General features: G+C 43.0%; 1 protein-coding gene across 1 annotated transcript; it reads right to left on the reverse strand.

Annotated features, from left to right (window-relative positions):
• Positions 1-5,545: 5,545 nt before the first annotated feature.
• PCK1 (phosphoenolpyruvate carboxykinase 1) lies at positions 5,546-12,828 on the reverse strand. Its single transcript, XM_077832082.1, has 9 exons — positions 12,605-12,828; positions 11,562-11,743; positions 10,703-10,906; positions 10,190-10,377; positions 8,802-8,964; positions 7,927-8,151; positions 7,708-7,839; positions 6,610-6,705; positions 5,546-6,000 (listed from the first exon to the last, which is right to left on the reverse strand). The coding sequence occupies exons 1-9, from the start codon at positions 12,826-12,828 to the stop codon at positions 5,546-5,548; spliced, it is 1,869 nt and encodes a 622-aa protein (XP_077688208.1).
• Between the last annotated feature and the right edge of the window lie 10,578 nt (positions 12,829-23,406).

Here is a 23,406-nt window from a genome sequence, read left to right on the forward strand (position 1 = left end):
AGTTACTCTGAAGTGAGCAATAGCTCAGTAGAAAAACAACAGCTTTACGCAAGGTTTGCTTCACTGGGTGAAAGGCCATCAGGGTGGAATCAAAACAACCCAGGAACTGTGATAAGTTCTCTAGGGAGAATGAAAACAGATAGATTTTCCACCCTTTGGTTTTGTTGTAACATGTTGGAAGGGGTCGCAGGACAGGACAGCTTATCCTGAACAGAGATCTCTTGTTTCACATGTTTACAAACCCTCACCAGGACACCTAGGCAAGCCCTCAGGTTGTTTACTATGGAACACAGCAATTGCCAATATGGGACAGTGCCCTCACCAGAGGGAGGTGTCAAAAAACCCACAGGGAGCTTTCTGGGAATAAATTGCCCATAGAGAAAGTTTCCACCGGAAGAGTATCCACCTAAACAATTAATGGTGTGGCTGGGTGTGTGCCCACAGAGTTCACTGAGAGAGCAGTTAGGGTGATGGGGCAGCAAACGTGAAAAATTGGGACGGGGGTGGAAGGAGCCTATATAAGAAAAAGACCCAAAAATCGGGACTGTCCTGATAAAATCGGGACATTTGGTCACCCTAAGTTAGTGTGCCTGGTTGCACCAGGAGAGTGGGCCAGTCCCAATTAAAGATGAGGCCCAGCTGGGGAGAAGCTGGTAGTGAGCATACAGGGAGGAAACGCAGATGAGAAGGAGGCTGCAGGGAGATGGCAGGGAGAGAGGTCCGGTTGACAGAGAGGGGAGGAAAAGCTTAGAGAGAGGCAGATGTACAGTAAACCCAGAGAGGGGCCATGGGATGTGCCTAAAGGAAGGCCAGGGAGGCAGTGAGGAGCCTGGGAGAGCAGACCCTGTGTACCACAGGGTCCCTGGACCGGAACCCAGAGGAGGGGGAGGGACTGGGGTCCCCTACTGGCCTCTGGAAAAGGTAGTATGGAAACAGCCAGACACAAGTGGGGAAAGTTCTGGGCAGCGTCACTCTGCACAAGAGCAGGAGGACAACCCTGCACAGCCTGGGCCAGGGAAAGAGTCTGCTGAGGAGTAAGCCTGGGTGGGGGCAAAGAGCTGTGTTTGTTTGAGTTCAGTTTATTGTGTGTTTATTTACCCCGAAAAGGGCTGGAGGGCCGCGTCACGAGAAGAGGCCGAACACCCCAGTGCCAGAGCGTCACTGCATGAAAGGAGGAGAGTCTGCTACGCCACAGCCAGCCACGAGAGGGCTCACAAGTAGTGAGTGCAGTTGTTGGCAAAAGGCCATGCAAAGCAGAAAGGATCTTGGCACTTTAATCAGGTCTCACTTATGTGGTGCAAATCAGGAGTACCTCCAGTGGAGTCACTCTGGAATCAACAGCAAACAGGAGAGGAAAATGATGTGACAGATGTTAGCCATGTCACTTAATGAGCTCCCGGAAGGTGCTCCGGTACTGGGGTGATGAAGGCAGTAAAAGAACCTATGTAGAATAGAATACAATTTGCTGTTTCTTAAACTTTCATGAAACAAAGCCAGAGATCTTCTGCACTGATTTTTCACTATAAAAAATACATAATTCTTGTTTAGGAAAGTAATTATCATGGGATGCTCAAATCAGGTCTGAATTTCTCACATTAATGCATATGTATTTCTTTAAATAGCATTAATAGAGTGACTCTACTGCAGTAGTGTACCTTCCAAGTTTCATGGCTGAATATTAAGTATATAATGGCTGAACAATCCCATGTAACACTAACAGGGTTCCATGCTGCACTGTTTTGCATTCTAATTGTCAGAGGCGTCTGGATGCATTTAAAATATTGTTGATCAAAGGTGGTCAACACTAAATTGGAAAATATGCCCTTAGTGTTTCTGGGGGTTAGTTCACTGCCAGGAAAGTAGTTCATGATCTACACTGATGATTACTCATTTGGAATTCAGAGTATTCCAGTTTGCCTTTTCTAAGCAGTGTTGCGGCAGTTTCCCAGCCAGGTATATCTCCAGTTATGGTAATTATCTTTCAGTTAGGGAGTTAATTGGCTCTGCTGCAGCAAGTGTGGAATAAATAATGTTACTATGGTAGCCAAGGGTTTGGAACACAAGATGTCTCATTTCCCTGAATTTTCTTTCTTCCTCAGAAATTGGGCCTTTTGTGACTGAGACGTGAGAGGTTTGAAGCTGGATTTTGTTCCTTCCTGGAAGTAAGGAAAAGAATGAGAGTTTTGCAAGGCGGAGTGCAAGCTTTGCCTGATTCTCTTTACCCTTATTCATTAACGAAGTGCTTACTGATGAGTTCCTTTGAAGTCGGATGTGTGCATTCGAGTTAATGATGGGATTGTCACTGGATAAAGTGTTTGCAAGGTCAGGATTGAAGAATTTGACCTAGAAATGGGTCTGAAACAAAATGCCAGACTCAGAGTCCCCCAAACTTTAAGGAAAATGGGACCAAAATCTGGGTCTAAACTTTGTGGCTGAGGTCCATCTCTACTCATACTATTACTTCTCTAAGGAAGCACCTTTTGTCCAAGTATCTCAGGATACGTCCACGCTGCAAGTGAAGGTGTGCTTGTAGCATGGGTAGGCTACCCATGCTGGCTTTAATCTAGCTAGCATAGGTAACAATAGTTAAAGTAGGCTTCAGCAAGGCTAGCAACCAGAGTACAAGCCTTCTGGGGACCCTGCATATGTACTCTGGTTGCTGCTACATCTACACTACTAGTGTTTCCTGTACTAGCTGGAATAAAGTCAGCAAGGATATGCCTAGCCATGCTACATTCCCCTTTTTACTTGCAGTGTAGACATATCCTCAAAAGTAGTTTACAAACACTGCACCCATACTCCTTATTCTTGTTCATAGATTCATAGATTTCAAGGCTATAAGAGACCATTCTGATAATCTAATTTGACCTGCTGTATAACACAGGCCATAAAAGTTCCCCGAAATGCTTCCTGTTTGAACTGCAGCAGATCTTTCAGAAAAAACATCCAATCTTGATTTAAAAATTCCTAGTGATGGAGAATCTGCCATGACCCTTGGTTAATTGTTCCAGTAGTTGAATTCAATGGGAGCGTCACTGGAATGGAGTGTGGAATTCGTTACTAATGAGACATCAGAAGGAGAGCTGGACAAAAGTTGTCATTTTTGTGCAAATATTTGTTTCCCACATCAGGTGCATTCATCCTCTGCCATATCATATTTCTCCCTCCCAACTCTGCTTTTTCTTTTGTCCAAAATACATAAAAAGGACTCCTTTTGTGTAAAAACATGCCCAAAAGTACATTGTTTGGATGGTTTTAATGAAAAGCCACCTTTATCCAAAAAAGGGGTGATTATTTTTGCATGGCATTTTGCAAATGGGTTAACTGAGGCCCAAGGAGGGTAAGTGACCTGCCAATGGTCACATTGAGTCTGCGGCAGAGTCCCGATTCCAGGTACCATGCTCCTAACAAGAGATCACAGGCCAGCTGGTATAAATCAGTGTAACTCCATTGACTTGGATGGAGCTACATTGACTTACACCAACTTGGCCTCACATTTCCTGCCCCCCACCACACACACACCCACACCCACATGATGGCCACTGCTATATCCCTGAGAATTTAACAAAATGATCTGCTTCTAAGCGTCCAGAATACAAAGTTCATTTCATCATATAAGTTGGTGCAAACTTTATGGTTCTATATGTTTTGTGCACTAGTCTTTCCAATGCTTCGCTTCTCTGAAGCCCATTTAATAGGCCAAGTTTTATAGTTAACTGCTAGTTTGTCTAGATTTATTGTCTTTTTTCAAATCGGGGAAGCTTCCAGATTTCAATTTAAAAGTGTTTTGTTCTAATTCGTTTTCCATTTATGGGGCATGGTATTTGTTGGGTGGAGAGAAGTTGAGACCATAATCTGGCATCGTTGACTATGTTTCTAAATTTCAAACCACTGCTTTTTCTTTTTAAAAAACATTTTCATCTGCTGATGCTAAACATTTTGATTATTCAAAATGTAAATTGCATTACCCATAGATACTGATGGGTTTGGGTATATACACATACAAATCAGGTATTGAGTGATTCACGTACAAAATTATTTTCTGGTTCATACCCTTAATGACATTTTTCCCATTTTCTGTAATTGCTTTAATGTTATATAGTTTACATACCCAAGCATTTAATAGCAACGTTCTCAAAAATGCAGGAAGAGGGCAGGGTGCAGAGGGGGAGAACCACAAATAATTAAAATACCATTGTTACAATTGATTTGAATGTTGTTCTTTTAGTGCATCATGTTAGGTAGTGTCATCAGAAGCCTATTCCCTGGAGAATCATGGGGTAGAGTTGAGGGAGGTAGGAGAGGAAGGAGGGAAATTCCTAGTGCTACATTCCATAGCAATGGACCCGAACCTGATGTCCTTCCTCTAGCAAGACTCCCTGTAATGGGGTGGCCTGCTTCAGGTCATTCCTAAACACACAGCCAAGAGATAGTTAAAGGTTTTCCAGGCTGTGTGACCTCACCTAGCAAGCTCTGAAGGCCATCTGTTGACCAGCCCCTGGCTCTATTTGTTTTGCAAGGAAGCAGAGTCTATAAAGAGTTTAATTACACCATAGAAGTGGTTTTCTTTTTGCTAAACAAATATTTGCAGCGTATTCAGGGTGACGAAGCATTCAACAGGGAAAAAGGCAGGGGACTTGCCATGCGTGTGGATTGGAAAGCATGGAGGGAGCACTTTGAGGAGGAGGATAGCAGGGTTTCAGCAGGTGGGTGAAGCACCCTTTCGTCCCTCTTCCCCATTCCTGAAGCCCTACAAGCCATCCCCACGAGTCCAGAAAACTCTTCACAAAGCACCCTGAATTCCGCACCAGCACCCTGCTTCCCCTCCCCCCTGGAGCTGGGGAAGAGACACACGCCGTTCATACTTCAGCACATGAACCAACCTCTAATTCACGGGGATTAGGAAAAAACTTTCCCAGAAGCCACTCATTGTTTGGAATTCTTTGACTTTATGTATGTTTCAGTAATGGGTGGGAAACTGACTTATTCGGTGATTAGTTTTCTCCCATGAACACAACCCCTCCTCACGGTGGGAATGATTGGAGGCCCAGGACATTTGCATGCTGTTTTCTGGACAGTGAGAATACAGGAAATGAGAGAATATTCTGTAAAAAGGTTTATTTCACTGATTTAAAGAACAGGCTGTGCAAAACATCTGGAAATCACCAGAATATGAGACATAAAATAAAAATATTTTAAATATGCATTTGTAATACAAAATAATCTTTCATTCTGGTAAGTAATCTTTCCAAATATTTTTAAAGATAGAAAATATAGCTAGATAATACATATATACAGCTTACAGGTTTTTTTTTTTTATTGTAACTGACACCACTAAGATAAAAACACATTCATCTGGGTCTTTAATGCTCATTATAACAGAAACAGACATTCTCTAAAACATTGGAGTCTGTGTTTTTAGAATTGTTATATGAAAATTGTTATATTTTTCAGCATAGCCCCTACCTATCCATGTGTTAGTGTGCTTCCGGTAAAGTGTGCTTGTCATCTTCGTTATGTGTGGATTCAGAACGGTTTTGATCAGTTACAGCTGTTTTATCCTTTGCTCCAATGCAAGAACCTCTCTTTCTATTTCATAAGGGAGGTCAGCATTAACTTGCTCTTCAAAATATTTCTTGATTTCTGTCACCTCTTTTTCCCAGAACTCTTTGGAGATATCAAACAGTTCTGTCATGTCAATGCCTTCTAGGCCCTTCAGGTTCAAGGCTGAGTCAGCAGGGATGTAGCCTATAGCAGTTAGCTTGGCACTGGCCTCTCCACGGATTCTGTTGAACATCCATTCCAGCACACGGGAGTTCTCCCCAAAACCAGGCCACAGGAATTTCCCTTGCTTGTCTTTTCGGAACCAGTTCACATGGAAGATCTTGGGCAGTTTTGCAGCTGGGCGATGTGCCATGCTAAGCCAGTGGGCAAGGTATTTGCCAAAGTTGTAGCCAAAGAAAGGCCGCATGGCAAAGGGGTCATGCATAATGATTTTTCCTGTTAAAAGAATGTACATAAAAAGTAAGATAATACTTAGCCCTCATACAACATTTTACCCTGTCAGCAAAAAGAGCTTTAAGAATATGGTTAAGCATTATCCCCAATCTACATATGGAGAAACTGAGGCAAAAATTGATTAAGAGCCTGAATTTAAGAGGTGGTAAGCATGGTCAACTCCAGTTTAAGTAAATGGACGGTGTGGGTGGTCAGAACTCTGAAAATTCAGCCCTAAATGTCTCAAGTTGGGCATCCCAAAACTAGCCCATTCAACATGTGCTCTGTAACAAAACAGAAGACTTCAGTGACTTGTCCAAGATCACACAATGGCTCCGTATCAAGTCTTTCAACTCAGACTCCGGCATCCTGTTGGCCACACTCTGTCCCTGCTCCACATTACCCACATGGAGTTGTTTTGCTGTATGTTGAATTTTAGGTTAGAATTTTTTTAGCTCCAAGCGGAATATTTTGTATTTTGAAAACTGCACAATTCACAAAATTAACTCCCAAGAAGCAGACTGTAGCGTATAGTAATTTACAGGTGATCACTGTTGGGTATCCAGAAAGGACTACTTTTAATATGGAAAGGCAAATTAGATTTTGATTTACCTTTGTGCTCAGCAGCTGCGGTTGCTTCAGATCTCATAGCTGCTCCTATAAATACGGCATGCTCCCAGCTAAGGGCCTCATATACTAGAGGCACACCTGTAGAGAACAAAATAGCTTCACTAATTAAAGGTCCAAAAGTCTTTGCTATAACAGCTTTAGCTACCTGAGGTACTGCAGTACGCATGTTACCACAGAATTCAGTCCCTCTTTTTCCTGTTATATAATTCAGTTCATTTTTTTCCCTCTCTCTTATTGGAAAATAATTTAGGCCAGAATTCTCTCTTTCTCTCCAGCCCAATGAATCTTTAAGTATTTGAAGCTGTTCCACTGTGTATAATTACTTTGAGTCCATGGGCAAGAGAGAGAGAGAGAGAGAAAGAAAGGGAGACTGACATTGTAGTCTGGTGGTTACAGCACCCACCTAAGAGGTGGGAGAGCTAGGGTCCAGTCCCCCTACTCCAATCACTTTTTAATTATCTAGCCAAACTGAACAACTTCAATAGGAGAGATTGCGGAAGCTCCACCTTAGATTATCCCAAAGCTCAGTGCTTAGAGATCCCAACGCAAATCATTTCTCCCAATCACGCAGAGGAGGGAATCAAACCTGGGTGTCCTTCATCCCAGGTGTGTGCTCTAGCCACAGGGCTAAAAGTCATAATGTGGGCATCTCTTGCTCTTGTGGCCAGATTTTCAATGGAACTTGGTTCAGTAGGTAGCCTCAGTTCCCCATCTATAAAATGGGGATAATATTTCATTTCTCCCACCCTTTCTCAGTCTGGGCTATCTAAATTGTAAGCCCTTTGAGGCCTGGACTGTGTCTTACTATCTGTCTGTCCCATTCCTAGCACAATGGGGCCCTGATCTTTGTTGGTGCCCCTAGGTGTTAACATAATACAGATAATTGTAAAGTGTTGGGCACCCAAAAATCATAGGCCACTTCTTAAAATGTGGTTTACTAATCTAGTTATTTTGCTGCTCTCGCTGCTTAGAGGACACCACGGTAGCAAAAATCATATTTAAACCCAACTGTTGCCAGCACAGTTTTAGGCATACAGTGGCTAGGACTTTGGTCTTGATACACATTATTGCAGCTCTTACCAGCAGGTCTACGGCCTCCAAATATTATACCCTCAATCGGCACTCCTTCTGGAGATTCCCAGGCAGGGTCAATGATCGGGCACTGGCTGGCAGGGGTGCAGAATCGAGAATTGGGATGGGCGCAAGTCTCCCCTGTACAGACCAAAATATTTCATGATTGCAGAGTTAACGTGAAATGTGAAGAGAAATTTAAAAAGTCCCCCGAACATGCAGAGTTACCATTCCCTGGGGTCCACTTCTTGTTCTTCCATGAAGTCAGTGTCACTCCTGGTGCAAGTGGTTCATCCATGCCTTCCCAGTATATACCTCCATCGCTGGTTTCTGCTACATTGGTGAAGATGGTATTCTTGTGTATGGTCTTTATGGCATTGGGGTTTGTTTTTACTGATGTCCCAGGAGCAACTCCAAAAAATCCATTTTCTGGATTGATTGCCCTTAAATTACCTGGAATTTAAGAGAGACCAAACAATGTGAAACACTGGAATGCGTTACCTAGGGAGGTGGTAGAATCTCCTTCCTTAGAAGTTTTTAAGGTCAGGCTTGACAAAGCCCTGGCTGGGATGATTTAATTGGGGATTGGTCCTGCTTTGAGCAGGGGGTTGGACTAGATGACCTCCTGAGGTCCCTTCCAGCCCTGATATTCTATGATTCTATGATAGAAAACCCAACTCACCATTTGAACTCTTGGCAGACTAGGATCCAGATCCTGCTGCCATCAAAGTCAGAGGGAGGTGGCCATGGACTTTAATGAGAGCAGGACTTGTCCCTAGAGCAGGGACTGGCAACTTTTGGCATGCGGCCTGCCAGCATAAGCCCCCTGGTGGGCTGGGCCATTTTGTTTACCTGCCGCATCCGCAGGTTCAGCCAATCGCAGCTCTCACTGGCCAGCACATCCCTTGGCCTGCGTCGCTTCCCGTAGCCCCCATTTTGCCTGGAACAGCGAACCGCGGCCAGTGGTAGCTGCGATTGGACGAACCTGTGGACGTGGCAGGTAAATAAACCAGCCCAGCCTGCCAGGGGGCTTACCCTGGTGGGCCGCGTGCCAAAGGTTGCCAATCCCTAGAGCAATTCAGCCTTACAGTAAGAAAAGTTACCTTGCTCATCAAATTTCATCCAGGCAATATCATCCCCAACACACTCTATTTTCCATCCTGGCAGAGTTGGGTTCATCATAGCCAAGTTAGTTTTTCCACACGCACTGGGGAATGCTGCGGTAAAGTACTTCTTCTCACCCTCTGGGTTTGTGATACCCAGGATCTATTGAAAAATAAATGTCTCTGTTTAATATGCTTATTTTTTCAGGCACTTGTATTATTACCAGTAAATGGTAATAATAAAACATGTTGGATTTGCATTAAATTATGTGCAGTTTTTTAAGAAAAAGGACTTAATATTAGATTTGAGCAAATAATTTGCAGATAGTATTTTATTTGACAAAGTGTCCCCCCATGGAATACTTGTGAGCAGATCACAGGTTTTTCAAATGTATTTACACATTTATTCAAACTTTATTATTATGTGTTACACAGTGCGCCCAATGAGCTTAGAGATGAAAGGGAAAAGGGGAAGGGGCAGTAGTTGGAGTGGCAAGTGGGGTCAACGGTGGGATTTTTTTTTTTTTATGATAGGAATGACTTGCGCATACTTTTATTGTGAAGTGAAAGAGCTAGAGGAGAGTGAAAGGTTAAGGAGAGGAGAAAGGGAGGGAGGGAGAGTGGGTGTGAGGGAGATCAATTTACTTAATTTTTTTTTTACTTCATAGATTAAAAATATTCAGACTTTGAATATTTTTGTGTTGCTGAGCTCTGATGGATGATCAGGTAAGCCACATGGTATTTTTCAGTTCCCTGAGTGGGTCAGCCTGGCATAAATACTTGTATGAATGAATGTAAAATGTCTTTGCTGTGAATACTCAAATGCGTAACTAGGAAATTCACTTTGCAGGACCATTTTAGTGAAACTTGATTGCTCAAATGAGAGTGGAAAGTGAAGACAGGAAGGGCACGAACACAGTCAAATGCAATTCATTTGAAAAAGGAATTGAATATTTTCAGGATTCTTTTTCAGGTCTGCTTTTAATATTAAAGACAATTTTACAAACTATGGACCCTATCCTGCAAGCTGTTGTATGCATGTAGACCCATATTCCCATGTGTATCCTTACTGAAGTGAATGGGGTCTGCACAGGCACCGAGGTCTGCCTCTATGGAACATAATTCAGGATCAGGGCCTAGACAAGCAGATGGAAATCTTGCTTAGTTCCCTATTTTTATATTTTCTTCTATAAAATGCTTATTTATCAACAATACAAGTACTTCCCTATTTCTACATAAGATGGTTGTATGATATGTACATCTCACATCACAGTAATATTCGTGCCAGATGGTAATTCCACTCATATCAAGTCATGGCATATTCACGCTGAGCTGTTTTGAGGTTTAATTGCTTTAAAAAATTCACTTATGATTTTAACAGCTCTTACCAGCATGTGCTCAGCAAGCCAGCCCTCTTCCTTGGCAATTCTGCTGGCAATCCTGAGGGCAAAGCACTTTTTCCCCAGCAAGGAGTTTCCTCCATAACCACTGCCAAAAGAGATGATTTCTCTGCGATCAGGAATCTGAGCAATCAGAGTCAAATCTGGGTTGCAGGGCCAATTGTTTACTAGTGGTTCTGCAAAACACAATGCGCTACTCATGAATATAGGAATTTCCAGACTGGATCAGACACAAGGTTCATCTAGTCGGTGTCCTGTGTCTGACACTGGCCAGTACCAGATGCTTCAGAAACCCTGCAGTAGGCAGCTGTGAAATAATCTGCCCACCAGGAAGGCCTTAAATCCTAATTCCTTCACCAGGGACTTGACCCTCCTTTTGTTGCACACTCTAAAACCTCCCGTTGACTTCATTGGTAGTTTTCATTGTGCCAAGGATACAAGATAGGTGGAACACATATGTCTGAGCATTAGTCAGAGTTAATGGTTAATACGATTACTTACTTTTTAGTGGTAAAGGGCACCCAACTGAATGAAGGCATTTTACAAACTCTCCATTCCCTAGGGTTTCCAAGATGGCTGTTCCCATCCGGGTCATGATCCTCATGCTGGCCACCACATACAGCGAATCTGTCAGCTCAATCCCAATCTTGCATAAAGGAGACCCAATGGGCCCCATACTAAAGGGGATGACATACATTGTACGTCCTGTAAAGCAGGAGCAGAGCCACGTGAGTGAGATGTGACCAAGAATAAAAACAGTATATTGTTGGAATAATCATTAAAAAGTACCTTGTCCCTTTACATTTTCTCACTTCCTTAAAAGCCCTCCATCTTTTGCAAGGTGGTTCCAGAGGATATTTATAGATTTGAAACACTCCTTTTTGTCAGGTTATGTAAGAAAAGGTTTTGTTTTTAACTACTAGTAGTTTTCTGTGTTTTTAAGTTATAAAAGCTACTGTGCTGGGTAGGTAGAATTGTCTAGCAGCCTCAGAAGGAGCAAGAGGCCAAATTCTCTGCTAGTGTAAACTGGTGGAACTGCATTGAAGAGAATTTGACATCGGGAGTCAGGATTCTTGGGTTCTTTCCTCAATTTCCCATCTACTGACTCGCTGTTGATTTCAGGAAAGTCACCCAAGCTTTCCAAGCTTTAGTTGCCCTTCTTTAAAATGGGTAGTAGAATGACCATGTATATGTATGCAGAGCTCTGAGACCGAAAGGCCTGATAAAATGGGTTAGCTGCCTAACCTTTATGTGCCAAAGTTTGTAAATCTTAGCCAAATGTATTTGAATTTTTAGATTATTATTTATTATTACTGGTGTTTTTATTATTATGAAAGTGTCATGTGAATTTTCTTTTTACCTTTCATGCACCCGGGGAATCTGACACTGAAGGCTTTCTCAAAATCTTCTTCTGACATCCAGTGACCCAGCTGGCTAGTTCCAGTTTTAGGGATTGGAATGGTATCTCTCTGCTCCTGAGAGATAATGACTGTTTTGCTTTCAATTCTTGCCACATCCCTTGGATCAGTCAGAGCCAACCAACTGTTTAAAAAAAAAAATCAGGAAATTGTGCTTTGGTCATTAAAAAGTGGTAAGTAGAGTACATTTAATCCTTCCCTAGGGGGAAGGCACAATCGGGTAAAATGCTTTATAGTGGGTAAGGGTACAGCCCATCACGTCCAGATATCTTTCCAGACAACCACAGCTTATTCAGATAAAGGATCGGTGGAATGTATTCTCTCATACAAAATAGCTAAGAATATTGCAGAATGAACTGATGGTGTCATGGCTTTAGAAATTTAGCTGTGGTATCGTTACATGTTAATCTCTCTTGACCTCAGCTTCACCAACTGTCAAATGGGGTTAATAACTCACAGGGAGTTATAAGGCTTGACTCTATTCTTATTTACACCAGTATAAATCGAGAGTTTTGCCAGTTTTACACAGTAATCAATAGAGCGACTCCTGGCTAAGGCAGAGGCCCTGTAAACACTTTGAATACAGGTGTAAGTGTTTGCAGGATCAGGGCCTAAGTGAGATCAGAATCTAATCCATTGTGTTGGCAGAGCATTTTGAAGACTTAAGGTTCTGTGCAAGTCACATGATATGGTTTCTGTTCCTGAATTGGAAGATTTTCGTAATAGAACATGAATTGTAAACTGTGAATTGTAAACCATGAATATTCCAGTTGAATAATACCGTTTAAATCAGCATTGGGTGAATATTCAAGGTTAAAGTGCACTTTTCCTGAGTACTCAAATGTTCATGGAAAGTAAACACTAAAGGGTTTTGGACATGGTTGAAACGAAATCCCCTTTTAAATATAAACGTTAATGGAAAATTATATACCACAATTCTCTCAGGTCTAACCCTGACTTTCTTTTACATATGTCTGTTACTTACCAGTTCTCATACTTCTTCAGCTTTTTGATCATGCCTTGTTCTACCATGGTATCCAGAATGTTTTTGTTCTCTTCCTCTGAGCCATCACAGATATGAATTCTAGCAGGTTGGCACAGCTTGGCATTGCTTTCAATGAAGTGTCTCACTTCCTGAGACAGGCTCTTCAAATCCCCCTGGATGAGTCGTGGGTTTATGTTCAGTCGAGTCTTCAGCTGGGGAGTCATTATTTGTAGGCTGCAGTGGATATGGTCTGTAATCAAAGATCAAACATTTGGCCTGTTAGCACATTACCCAACAATTCCTAATGGAAGGAATATGCTTTCCTAAAAATACATTCAGTAATAAAAAGATTGCATATTAGATTTAATTGTGTCTAAATCAAACCTGTGCATAGATATGGAATGTAAAGCTCTAGAAGAATGCATACAATTTATATATAGAAATCCACTTACTTTCCTGTAAAAGAGATTGGAGAGGATTTCACTGCTTCTTCTACCTGTTCAGATTTTGCCTACTTTGGACTATTCTTATGATCATTTACTTCCAAGGAGGAAACCTCGTCTCTTAAATACTCCTCACATGCTGGAGTCCTTCCCACCAGCAGAGGTGAAGCAGGCTTGTCCCCTATGTCGTCACAGGATGGCTCCTGGAACAGTGCCATGGACAGTTATCATCATGAACAATTGACAAGAAGCCGCGAAGAGGTAATTATTTAACAGGCTTGATTAATGAATGCTCGAAACTGAGATTCTCAGCCCTTGGATTTGCTGTTTTAAGCAATTACAAAACTTGTTGCTTTGGCCAATCTTTGAACTAGTTCTGCTCTGATGCAAAAAGTGTTGTAACTCCTCAATATGTGGGAAAGGTTGTGCGCAATGAGTGGCTGGAACTAGAACACCAAGTGTAGTAAAGCATAATAGACAGCCTGGCACATCTCGTATGTGTGTGCCTGCTAGTTGGCTGTGAACTGGAGGCTCATACAAAGTGTGTTTACTCACCTTGGAAACACTGCCTGATGTGGGGATAAAGTGCAGCTTTGAGCAGCAAAAGCAGGGGAATAAAAGAGCGTATTTCACATTCTATTCACATATCAATGTACCTGGAGGTTTTAAGTTTGTGCATGAAGTTCTGAAAGGCTATGCCAAAATCATTCTTGCCGATGAATTTCCTATAGTATTAGATATAAGCAAAAGCTCTGTCTCTCTAAGATGGGGCTTTTCATGTGTACAGAACAGATAGTCTCAAAATTCTGTAAATTCCCAGTATAGTGAGCAGTGACAGATCAGCAACTGTCAGAGCAACTAAAAAAACTTCTGTTATTGTTGATTTAACAGAGTTACTATGGAAAATGTAAAGCTGTATCTAAATTGCTACCCAAGAAAAATCACAAAACTTCCTTGTGTTTAGCAAGGAAGAGTTAATAGCAGTTCTCTAAGTTAATAAAAGAATAAAATAAAATTCTGCTTTCCATACGTAACTTCCTGTGAGGCCACAGCAGCTGTTTTGTCATTAATTGATATAATTTGATTGATGAAATGATTGACCCCATGGTAACACTGTGAAAGTATTTCATTCCTGCACGGTTCCTAGAGATAGGACCGGATCTGCAGAGTTCAGGCATCTTCAGTTGCACGTCTTTATAACTGATGCAGTCCTGCGCACAAATCAGACAACTGAGGACATCTGTATGGCCTAAACTCTTTGGATATCTGGCCCATAGCTCCCTATGCATTTTGCTATGTTTAGGTCTTTTGATGTCCACCTCTTACAGGGGTTCTCACAACAAAATTTTTGGTGGCCTCAGAGTACAGCCACCAACTCTTGCTGGTGGCCGCTGTGACAATTTTTCCTAAAATACTTAATTAACTTGACGAAAAACATATAAATATGAACACATACACATCCAAATCATAGTAATTTATTTATGTGAGGGTTTTTTTGCAGACTGAATAATAAAAATAATGTACAGTTGTCTCTATTCTTTACTAGACCGAACCAGAATAGAAACATAGATAAGGTTAATGGCATGTCCTTGTCTGGTTGTTGTTTCTTTTGCTTTTTTGGTTGAATTTTTGTTTTAGACTTGCTAGCTAGTAAGTTTGCTTCTGTGAAAAATTATATTTGTGTGTTTGTTAATATCATTTTTCACAGCAGACTTCTTAACTAGCTGGGAGGCCGTGAAAAGCGATATTAACAAATATCACTTTTCACAGCAGACTTACACAGCCCTGGCAAGCTGGGGGATAAATTAAGCCTTAGATGAGGAGGTAGGTAGGGAGGCAGTGGGAGCCAGGGGTGATGGGGTGGATGGGTCAGGGGATGGAGCCTGCTAGGTCCTGCAGCCGGGGGGGCTAGAGCCTGTGGCCAGAGCCCACCGCTGCGTGGCTGGAACCTGTACGGAGCCTGCTGCCCGCCACCCCAGGGCTGAAGCCAGAAGCCAGAGCCCCACTGCCCCCGGAGAAGGTGGGGAACTCACACCAGTTGTCTGCTCCTCCAGCGTTGTGCCTCTAGAGGGGGCAAGGCCAAAGCCATCCTGACAGTCCCAGGGGAGGGGCCGCTGTTTTCCCCCACCCCTCCAATCAATGCCCAGAAGGCTGTGGCTGCAAGAAAAGCCCCTGGTGGCCGTATTTAAGAAACACTTTCTCAGAACATGCTTTTCATAAAGAGAAGCTTGAGATTTGTATGCATGTGCCCTCCCACTCTGGTATGCACAAATACTGCAATGCTTCAGGCAAATTGTGCAGTTGCATGTGCAAAGAAAAGTCACAAAATAAAGCCACCATGTCAACCAGATCAGATATAGGCAATCATAAGATCATAAGAATGGCCATATTGGATCAGAGCAAAGGTCCATCTAACCCAGTATCCCAGCTTCTGACAGTGGCCAGTGCCAGATGCTTCGGATGGAATAAACAGAACAGGGCAGTTATTGAGTGATCCATCCTCTGTTCAGTCCCATCTTCTGCCAATCAGAGGTTTAGGGGCACCTGGAGTATGGGGTTGCATCCTTGACCATCTTGGCTAATAGCCATTGATGGACCTATCCTCCATGAACTTATCTAATTCTTTTTTGAACCTAGTTATACTTTTGGCCTTCACAACATCCCCTGGCAATGAGTTCTACAGGTTGACTGTGCATTCTGTGAAGAAGTAGTTCCTTACATTTGTTTTAAACCTGCTGTCTATTAATTTCTTTGGGTGATTTCTGATTCGTGTGTTATGTGAGGGAGCAAATAACACTTCCCCATTCACTTCCTTCACACCATTCATGCTTTTATAGACCTTTGTCACATCCCTCCTTAGTTGTCTCTTTTCTAAATTGAACAGTACCAGTCTTTTTAATCTCTCCACATACGGAAGTTGTTCCATACCCCTAATAATTTTTTTTGTCCTTCACTGTACCTTTTCCAATTCTAATACCTTTTTTGAGATGGGGTGACCAGAACTGCATGCAGTATTCAACCTGTGTGTGTGTACTATGAATTTATATAGTGGCATTATAATACTGATTATGATAGCTTTTTTGAGTGCTGCTGTACACTGAGCAGACGTTTTCAGAGATCTATCCACAATAACTCCAAGATCTCTTTTTTTGAGTGGTAACAGCCAATTTAGATGCCCATCGTTTTCTGTGTATAACTGGGATTATATTTTCCAATGTGCATCACTTTGCACTTATCAGCATTGAATTTCATCTGCCATTTTGTTGCCCAGTCTAGTGAGATCCCTTTGTAATGCTTCACAGTCAGCTTTGGACTTAACTATCTTCAGGAATAGGGTATCATTTGCAAATTTTGCCACCTTACTTTTCACCTCCTTTTCTACCTTTTCACCCCCAATCCCAGCAGAGATGCTGAACACTGGATGAAATGGTCTTTCCATCTCACATCTATCTATCTATCAATCTATCTATCATATAAAGTTTCTAGGACAGCAAATCTGGGATCTGACTTTAGTCAGGCTATTGAGTATTCTAAAGTAATAAAATTGGTGTCAGTGGCCTAGCTAATGAGCTACAAGTTTATAGGGGAATTTAGAAGCTGTTAAAAGTTTAAGCTGATGCCATTCAGTAATCTTTTTCCAAGGAGACTTCCATTAGTTAGACTTCATTGTTACAGCTAATTCATCTCTTGGTATTGGAATGCAGACCCTGAACTGAAATACCGTGCAATGCCAAGCCTATCTGTATTGTAGATAAAAATTCCAACCTGCGCCACAACCTCCACCTTTAAAATGCCATCGGTTTGAAAGGTCTCTTGGGTTAGTTGGTGAGTGACTGGCAGAAACAGCAATACAGGAAAGAAAAGAGTACACGCCTGGGAAGGTCTTTTATTGTGTTTCGTAAAAGTAAAGGAAAGAAAATAGTGAAGTACCAAGAGATGTCCTTGATGCATAGCAAGGCCAGCATTCCTGATAAAACCTAAGGCTGGCAAAGCATGTACTGGATAAGAGATACTAAAGATTGCTCCAAGAGATAACAATGCATTAAGATAGATAAAATTAAAAGCAATTTAATGCTGAGAGGAAGGTTGCCCATGCTATGGGCCCACTTACAGGGGGAACCCTGCTTGGATTCCATCAGTACTTTGGCAAAATCAGACTCTGCAAAATATTCTGACTTTGCTTCATCAGAATTTGCTGATTTGGCAATGTTTTGTTGGAATTTCTCCAACTCGCTCTAAGGTTTATATGTGTTTAATTAATAGATCTTTTTCCTGTCCTGTCCTCATATGGCTTCCCACCCCATCCATGCCCATCTGTTAATAGATAAGTTGTCAGTAGGTGGTGCTCAAGAATATGCAGCATTGTGCCCTTGCTACAGGTATATGGCTGGAATTGTGTATTGTATTAAATATCATTACAGTTCCCATGCAGGGCAGTGGGGAAGGAGAATATGGGGGAGATGGTTTGGGCTCAGGCCATGATTGGGATGATGGGATGAGTATTTATGTGGCTTCAGTATCATCACACAACTGCAGTATAGTGGCTTTAGCCCTGAGGTTGGAGAGTTTCACCCAGACCTTAGGTTGCAGGTGACAGTTTTCATCTAGAGACAGGGAGGGAGGGAGAGAGAGATTCTTCAGACCCAGCCAGACAGCTAATAGAGCAAACACATTAGCCAAGAAAACCTCTTCCCGGAACTAAGCTGTCTTTGCTGATGACATGGTTGAGGATATTGACAAACAGGAGATAATAGGCAAATCAAAAGGTGCTCTGTAAATTTCAGCTCAATGTTTGCCTAATGGAATAAGCAAAATTCTTGAGGATTTTTCTTAAACTTGTGAGGGGGCCAAGTTTGCTAACCTGCAGAGCATAGTCCAGGGCACACTGCATTTACCCAGGGATTATCGTGTGCTTGAGCTAGCGTGAGCTGTTTCCAAGTCATCACTAGGCACAGACAGCAGGTTAACTGGTGATTGTTGCTGCCTATTGTCAGTAGTACTGTGTATATTATTTTAATGATGTATTTGTACCCAGAGGCTGTGGGGATGGGCACATAAAAAATCACTGTATTGTATATATGAACAAACAAGAGAGAGTAAAATAACAACGTTTATACCTGTAGAAAAGGGCAATGGGCCAGACTCATCTTAGTGCAAAGCCAAACTGATGGCACTGCTGAGTGAATCTATGTCCATTTCATGTTCCATTAAAGTTTCCAAACTTTTTCACTTGTGATGTCAGCAGAATTTGAACATGAATGGCCATACGCTGAGCAGTGTCAATCCATAACCAGCGAAAGCTTTGTATTTGGGTAGCACTTCTCACCAGAAGATCTAAAGCCAATTACAAATACTCCGTTAAGCCTCCCAACCCCCCTGTGAGGTATGCTAGTATTATACCCATACTCCAGTAGAATAATTGGAGCATAGGAAAACTAAGGCTATGGTTTTCGAACGGCTCTTCTCATTTTTGGGGCCTCAATTTTGGGGTGCTCCATTTGAGACACTAAAGAGGTCTGATTTTCAGAGGTGCTGAGCACCACAACTCCCAGCATAGTCCATGGGGTATTCAGCCCCCCAACAATCCAACCCTACTGGTCATGTTGGACAACTACAATTAGCTTGCACTGCAGCTGCTCGCCATCTTAGCTAAGCAGAATACTCCAGTTTCCAAGACTGTCAAGCTGGCAAATTTCACCAGCATTGGGGGAAGTGTAAGGGCCTTTTTAAAAATGTCTCAAGTGTACATTTTGTTTTCTATTTTAAATGAAAAACACTTTTTTTTAGTAGTAAGAGTATTATAATACATCACATCTAATAGCGGAATACAAATCCTCTGGATTGAATTTTTTCTTGCTACTTCTTCTCTGCACTTTTTTTGACACATGAATCTGATGCTCATCAGGTGTCTTTTTTGGAAGCTGTCAAATTATTTAAATGAGTGCGAATCTGACATTTCCAGATGATAGTGTTCAATAAGTGCCTTGAAAAGAGTGTTTTCAAGTTGTCTACTTTGATGGACACAAGTCAGGCTGTTCAAATTAGAGGTTTTGAGTGCTTCAGTTTAGGAGTGACTTACCAGAGCTCAATAAAATAAAATTAAATGTTCCTAGGTACTCAGGAAAAGAATGTCACACACACACACACACACACACACAAAGTTTTAGCTTCATTACTACAAATGGACATAGGTGCAACAAAGCACTCTCATGAGATCTGGAAGTCACTAATGGCACATAATTATTTGTAATAGACTTGGAAATTCTGAGTTCCTCACATCGCTAACTATTTCAGGTATTGTCACGTTAAGAAAAAGTTTGGTTTGTTTTAAGACAATAGATTTTTAAAAATCAATTAGCTGGACTGCACAGGGAGGAGCCAGGAATCGAGCCCAGCTCCATTAAGACCCAGTCCACATCTTAAAACAAAACAGGTGTCACACACATTTTTTTAACATGACAATACCTGGAATAATTCGCTACATGAAGAAACCACAAAAGCATCCTTCCTCTAATTTCTCAAGGCCAGATCCTCAGCTGTGCAAAGGGGCCCAGCTCCATTGAAGTCAATGGAGGCTCTGTTCCTCGGCCCTCTGCATTCCTATCCCCACAGAAAAGGTCTTGCAAACCCAGATGTGGTCTGCACATGAAATACATCTGGGCTGCTAACCCTTGCATTGGACTGCAGAACAGGGCCCCTTGTGGAGAGAGAGAAAAGGTTGCCGATTTCATTACAGTGCTTCCCCATCTCACCTGTTTCCTCTCATCATAAATGTTATTGCACTGTTTGCTTTATGCAGCTTGTAAAATTACTTTAATATGGTGGAAAATCCCTAAAGCTGCATAGTTTTCAACCTGGCACAACATTGCCTGAGAAGTAAGGTCTGCTGAGTTACTGAGATAGCCAAGAGAATGACAGAAGATATCGAAACATTTGGTCTAGTTGTATAGCTGTGCCATGAAATATGGTGGATTTGTTTTTTCATTTGCATTTGCCACTCTGGCTTTCTCATCTCTGCACTGCCCATGCTGAAGCTTCGTGAAAATGTAATATAAGCAAATCCATGATAAAGGGGAAAATTCATTAGCAGTGACACAAATGGATCCATGTCCCTCTTGGCTGTTGGAGCTGAGGAGACTATCTGAGCTTCCTACCAGTAAAGATTGTTAATACCTTCTTGAGGGCTTGGTCATCAGCCTTGTTTTAGGGGCAGTATGTCGTGCTGCTGCCCCTCTAGTCTGTAGACCAGCATGACCATAAACATCTGCATTACAAATGAAGTCATTCCACTTTATGCCCAATATACGGCATTGGCATTTTGTGTAGAAAGCCTCCAACTTTCCCCAGTCTGAAGGCATAGTGTGTGTATTTCACTACTGTACAGCAACACGGAGAAGATACAGAGAATAGATCCTGAACTTGGCTGTCGTGCTGAGATGATGTTGATTCCATATTCATTGTAAACAACACATGGCAGAGGCAGCAATGCCAATCTGGTGGAGAACCTCTGTGTGAGAGTTGGAGGAACTGGTGAGTATAGAACCCAAATAGCAAAAGCTGGAGACTTCTTCAACAGTGCATGTAGATATCCCTGTAACTAAGTAACCAATCAAACCCAAATGAGCTTTGGAAATGCAAAAGAAGAAAAATGCTAATTTCAAAGCAAATGGCAAGTGTGTGATGATTGGAGGTCAGAGACTCTAAGTGCATTCCTCACTCACCGTCATCTAAGAAAAAGCCACGAGGGTAGAGACATGAGCAGCTTGTTTTCTGTCTGAAGAAGATATAAGTATAGATTTGAGGATAGATCCTTCATCTCTGGACTCTGCATCTGGTACACTTTCCTGTAAAAGCAGAGATCGCCAGAGACAATTTGGGTACCCTGAAAAGACTTTTGGGAAACTGGCAGTACATGACATCACTGCCACCATTTGGAATTACAAACTCTGACTCACCTGTTAATATATTTTACTGCTTTAACCTCTCCATAACTCTCATTTCCTTTTCTTAACTAATAAACCTTTAGTTAGTTTACCGTGGAATTGACTACCAGCATTATCTTTGGTGTAAGATCTGGAGTACCAATTGATCTGGGGTAAGTGACTGGCTTCTTGGGACTGCGAGCAACCTGATGTGGTGCTATTTTTGGTTTAAATAACTTTATATCACAAAGTTCAGTCTATCTGGGTGGTAAGATAGACTGGAGAGTCTAAGGGGACTGTCTGTGATTCTATGGCAACACTGGTATAGTGATCCAGGAGTTCACATTTGTTATTGGTTTGGTGAAATCTAATTATAGACCCCACCACCAGCTTGGGGTGTCTACCCTGTTTTCTGATGGTCTGCCCTGAAGCAGGCACTCACAGTGGTGAGCTACTTCAGCCAGCGTGACACCAGCACTGTCCACACTGATGGGTGAGCTCCTTACAGGGATGGATCGAAGGTCCAAACATCCATGTTAGTTCTGCTGGGTTGTTTATGGCTTTCAGCAGCATGAGCCATGCACTGATTCTCCTCTGCCCATGAGACCTAGAGATGCTTGTTCCAGCCATATGGGTCCTGGAGAGAAGGGATGGATGATTACTGCTCCCCAGGGGACCCTCAACTGTGGAGTCCTGCAGGGATCAATCCTGTTTTCTACTGTATTCAACATCAGTGTGAGGGCACTAACATCGGTATCTGGACAATGGGCTCTGTAGCCAGCAGCATCTGTACAGCCCTGTGCAGATACACAAATGTGTATCCACATCCGATCTGCAATCCACAAAAATTATCTGTGGATATCTGCAGATTTGCAGCGCTCTACACTGGGTACCGGGCTGAGGCTCTGAGGCTTCCCCCCTCCTGGAGCCTGGTCAGGGAGAGCAGCGTGGGCAGCTGTGGGGAGCCCATGCAAAGTCGCGGCCCCTCCATCTGCCCTCGGCAGGGTGAGGAGCCTAGGGGGCAAGGACACGGCCAGGGGCTGCTGTCAGCACCATTCCCCCCCACCCCCTGCAGGTGGAGGGTCCGCCATGGTTCCTTGGCTGGGCTCCACGCTGGCCTGGCCGGCGGGAGTGGAGAGACCTTTGGAGCTGCCGGGGGGCTACTCGGGCCCCCCACCCAAGGCAGGTGGAACGTCCGCCACGGCTCCCCACAGCTGCCTGCCCTGCTCATGCTGTGGCCAGGCTGCGGCTCCGAGCTGCCCCCTTCCCTGGCCGGAGCTGGGTCAGGGAGAGCTGCACTGGCAGCTGTGGGGAGCCTGGGTCCCTCTACCTGCCCTGGGCAGGAGGCTGAGCAGCCCCGGCCACCAACCCCCCACCCAGTGTCTCTGCCTCCCAGGTCCCCTGCCCAGGGCAGGCGGAGGATCCATGCTGCGGTTCCTCACAGCTGCCTGCTGGGCGGTTACCATCAGAGTCCTGCATTGATACAAAATTTGTATCCACGTTGGCACTGCTATCCACAGAAATGGTCCACGGAGATAAAGCGGATACCTGCGGATTTGCAGGGCTCTAAGTATCTGGACAGCATCCAGCTTTACATATCCTCCTTATCAAGGTGCTTGGCATTCTCCTAATGTTACAGCGGGGATCTGGATGAATAGCCACAATCTTAAACATACTCCCCACAAGCCAAAGGTGATGCTGGGTGGCAAGTGGGGGCATTTTTGAGAACACAGGCTTGCAAAGCAGCCCCAAGGAGGCTTTGGTGGATTTTTTTTTTTCTATCGATGCATTATTGAGTGGGCTGTTTGCTTAGTTAATATATTCTTTTTGGCTGGATGCATGGCATAGTCACCACTAGGAGACAAGGAACAAGCTGCACTCAGACTGGAAAACAGTCAGTGGAAGGTTGTGCATTTCTGTTTCCCTATGCAGCAGCTGCTCTGGTCAATTTGTACAAATTCCAGATGGCACTGAGTTTACAAAGTAAGGGCGCAGTTGCTGGAGTCAGTCAGTGACAGAAATCCAGGCTTACCACATAGCTGTTGTGTACTCAGCCGGTGACATTGTCATGGATTCCCACTTCCTGCATGAGGAGGAGACAGGTGACAAACCTCCTAACACCATCCCCCTTGCAGTAGAGGAAAAGGAGTTAACAAATATGGGACAGGGATTCAGGGTTCAATCCATACCTCTGCCTCAGGCTTCCTCTGTGACCCTGGGCATGTTTATCTCTCTGTGCCTTAGTTCCCAATGTGCCAAATGGGGAGGGTAATACTCCTCCTCCTTCCTGCTCTTGTCTATGTAGATTAGTCATTTCTTCACAGTCTTGTCTATTTAGATTTTAAACTCTTCTGGACAGGACCGTTCTATTACTCTGTGTATGTACAATGCCTAGCACAGTGGGACCTTGATCTTGGTTTAGACTATTGTAATGCAA

Source organism: Eretmochelys imbricata, chromosome 13, assembly GCF_965152235.1.
Source record: "Eretmochelys imbricata isolate rEreImb1 chromosome 13, rEreImb1.hap1, whole genome shotgun sequence".
In the NCBI taxonomy this organism is placed as follows: domain Eukaryota; kingdom Metazoa; phylum Chordata; order Testudines; family Cheloniidae; genus Eretmochelys; species Eretmochelys imbricata.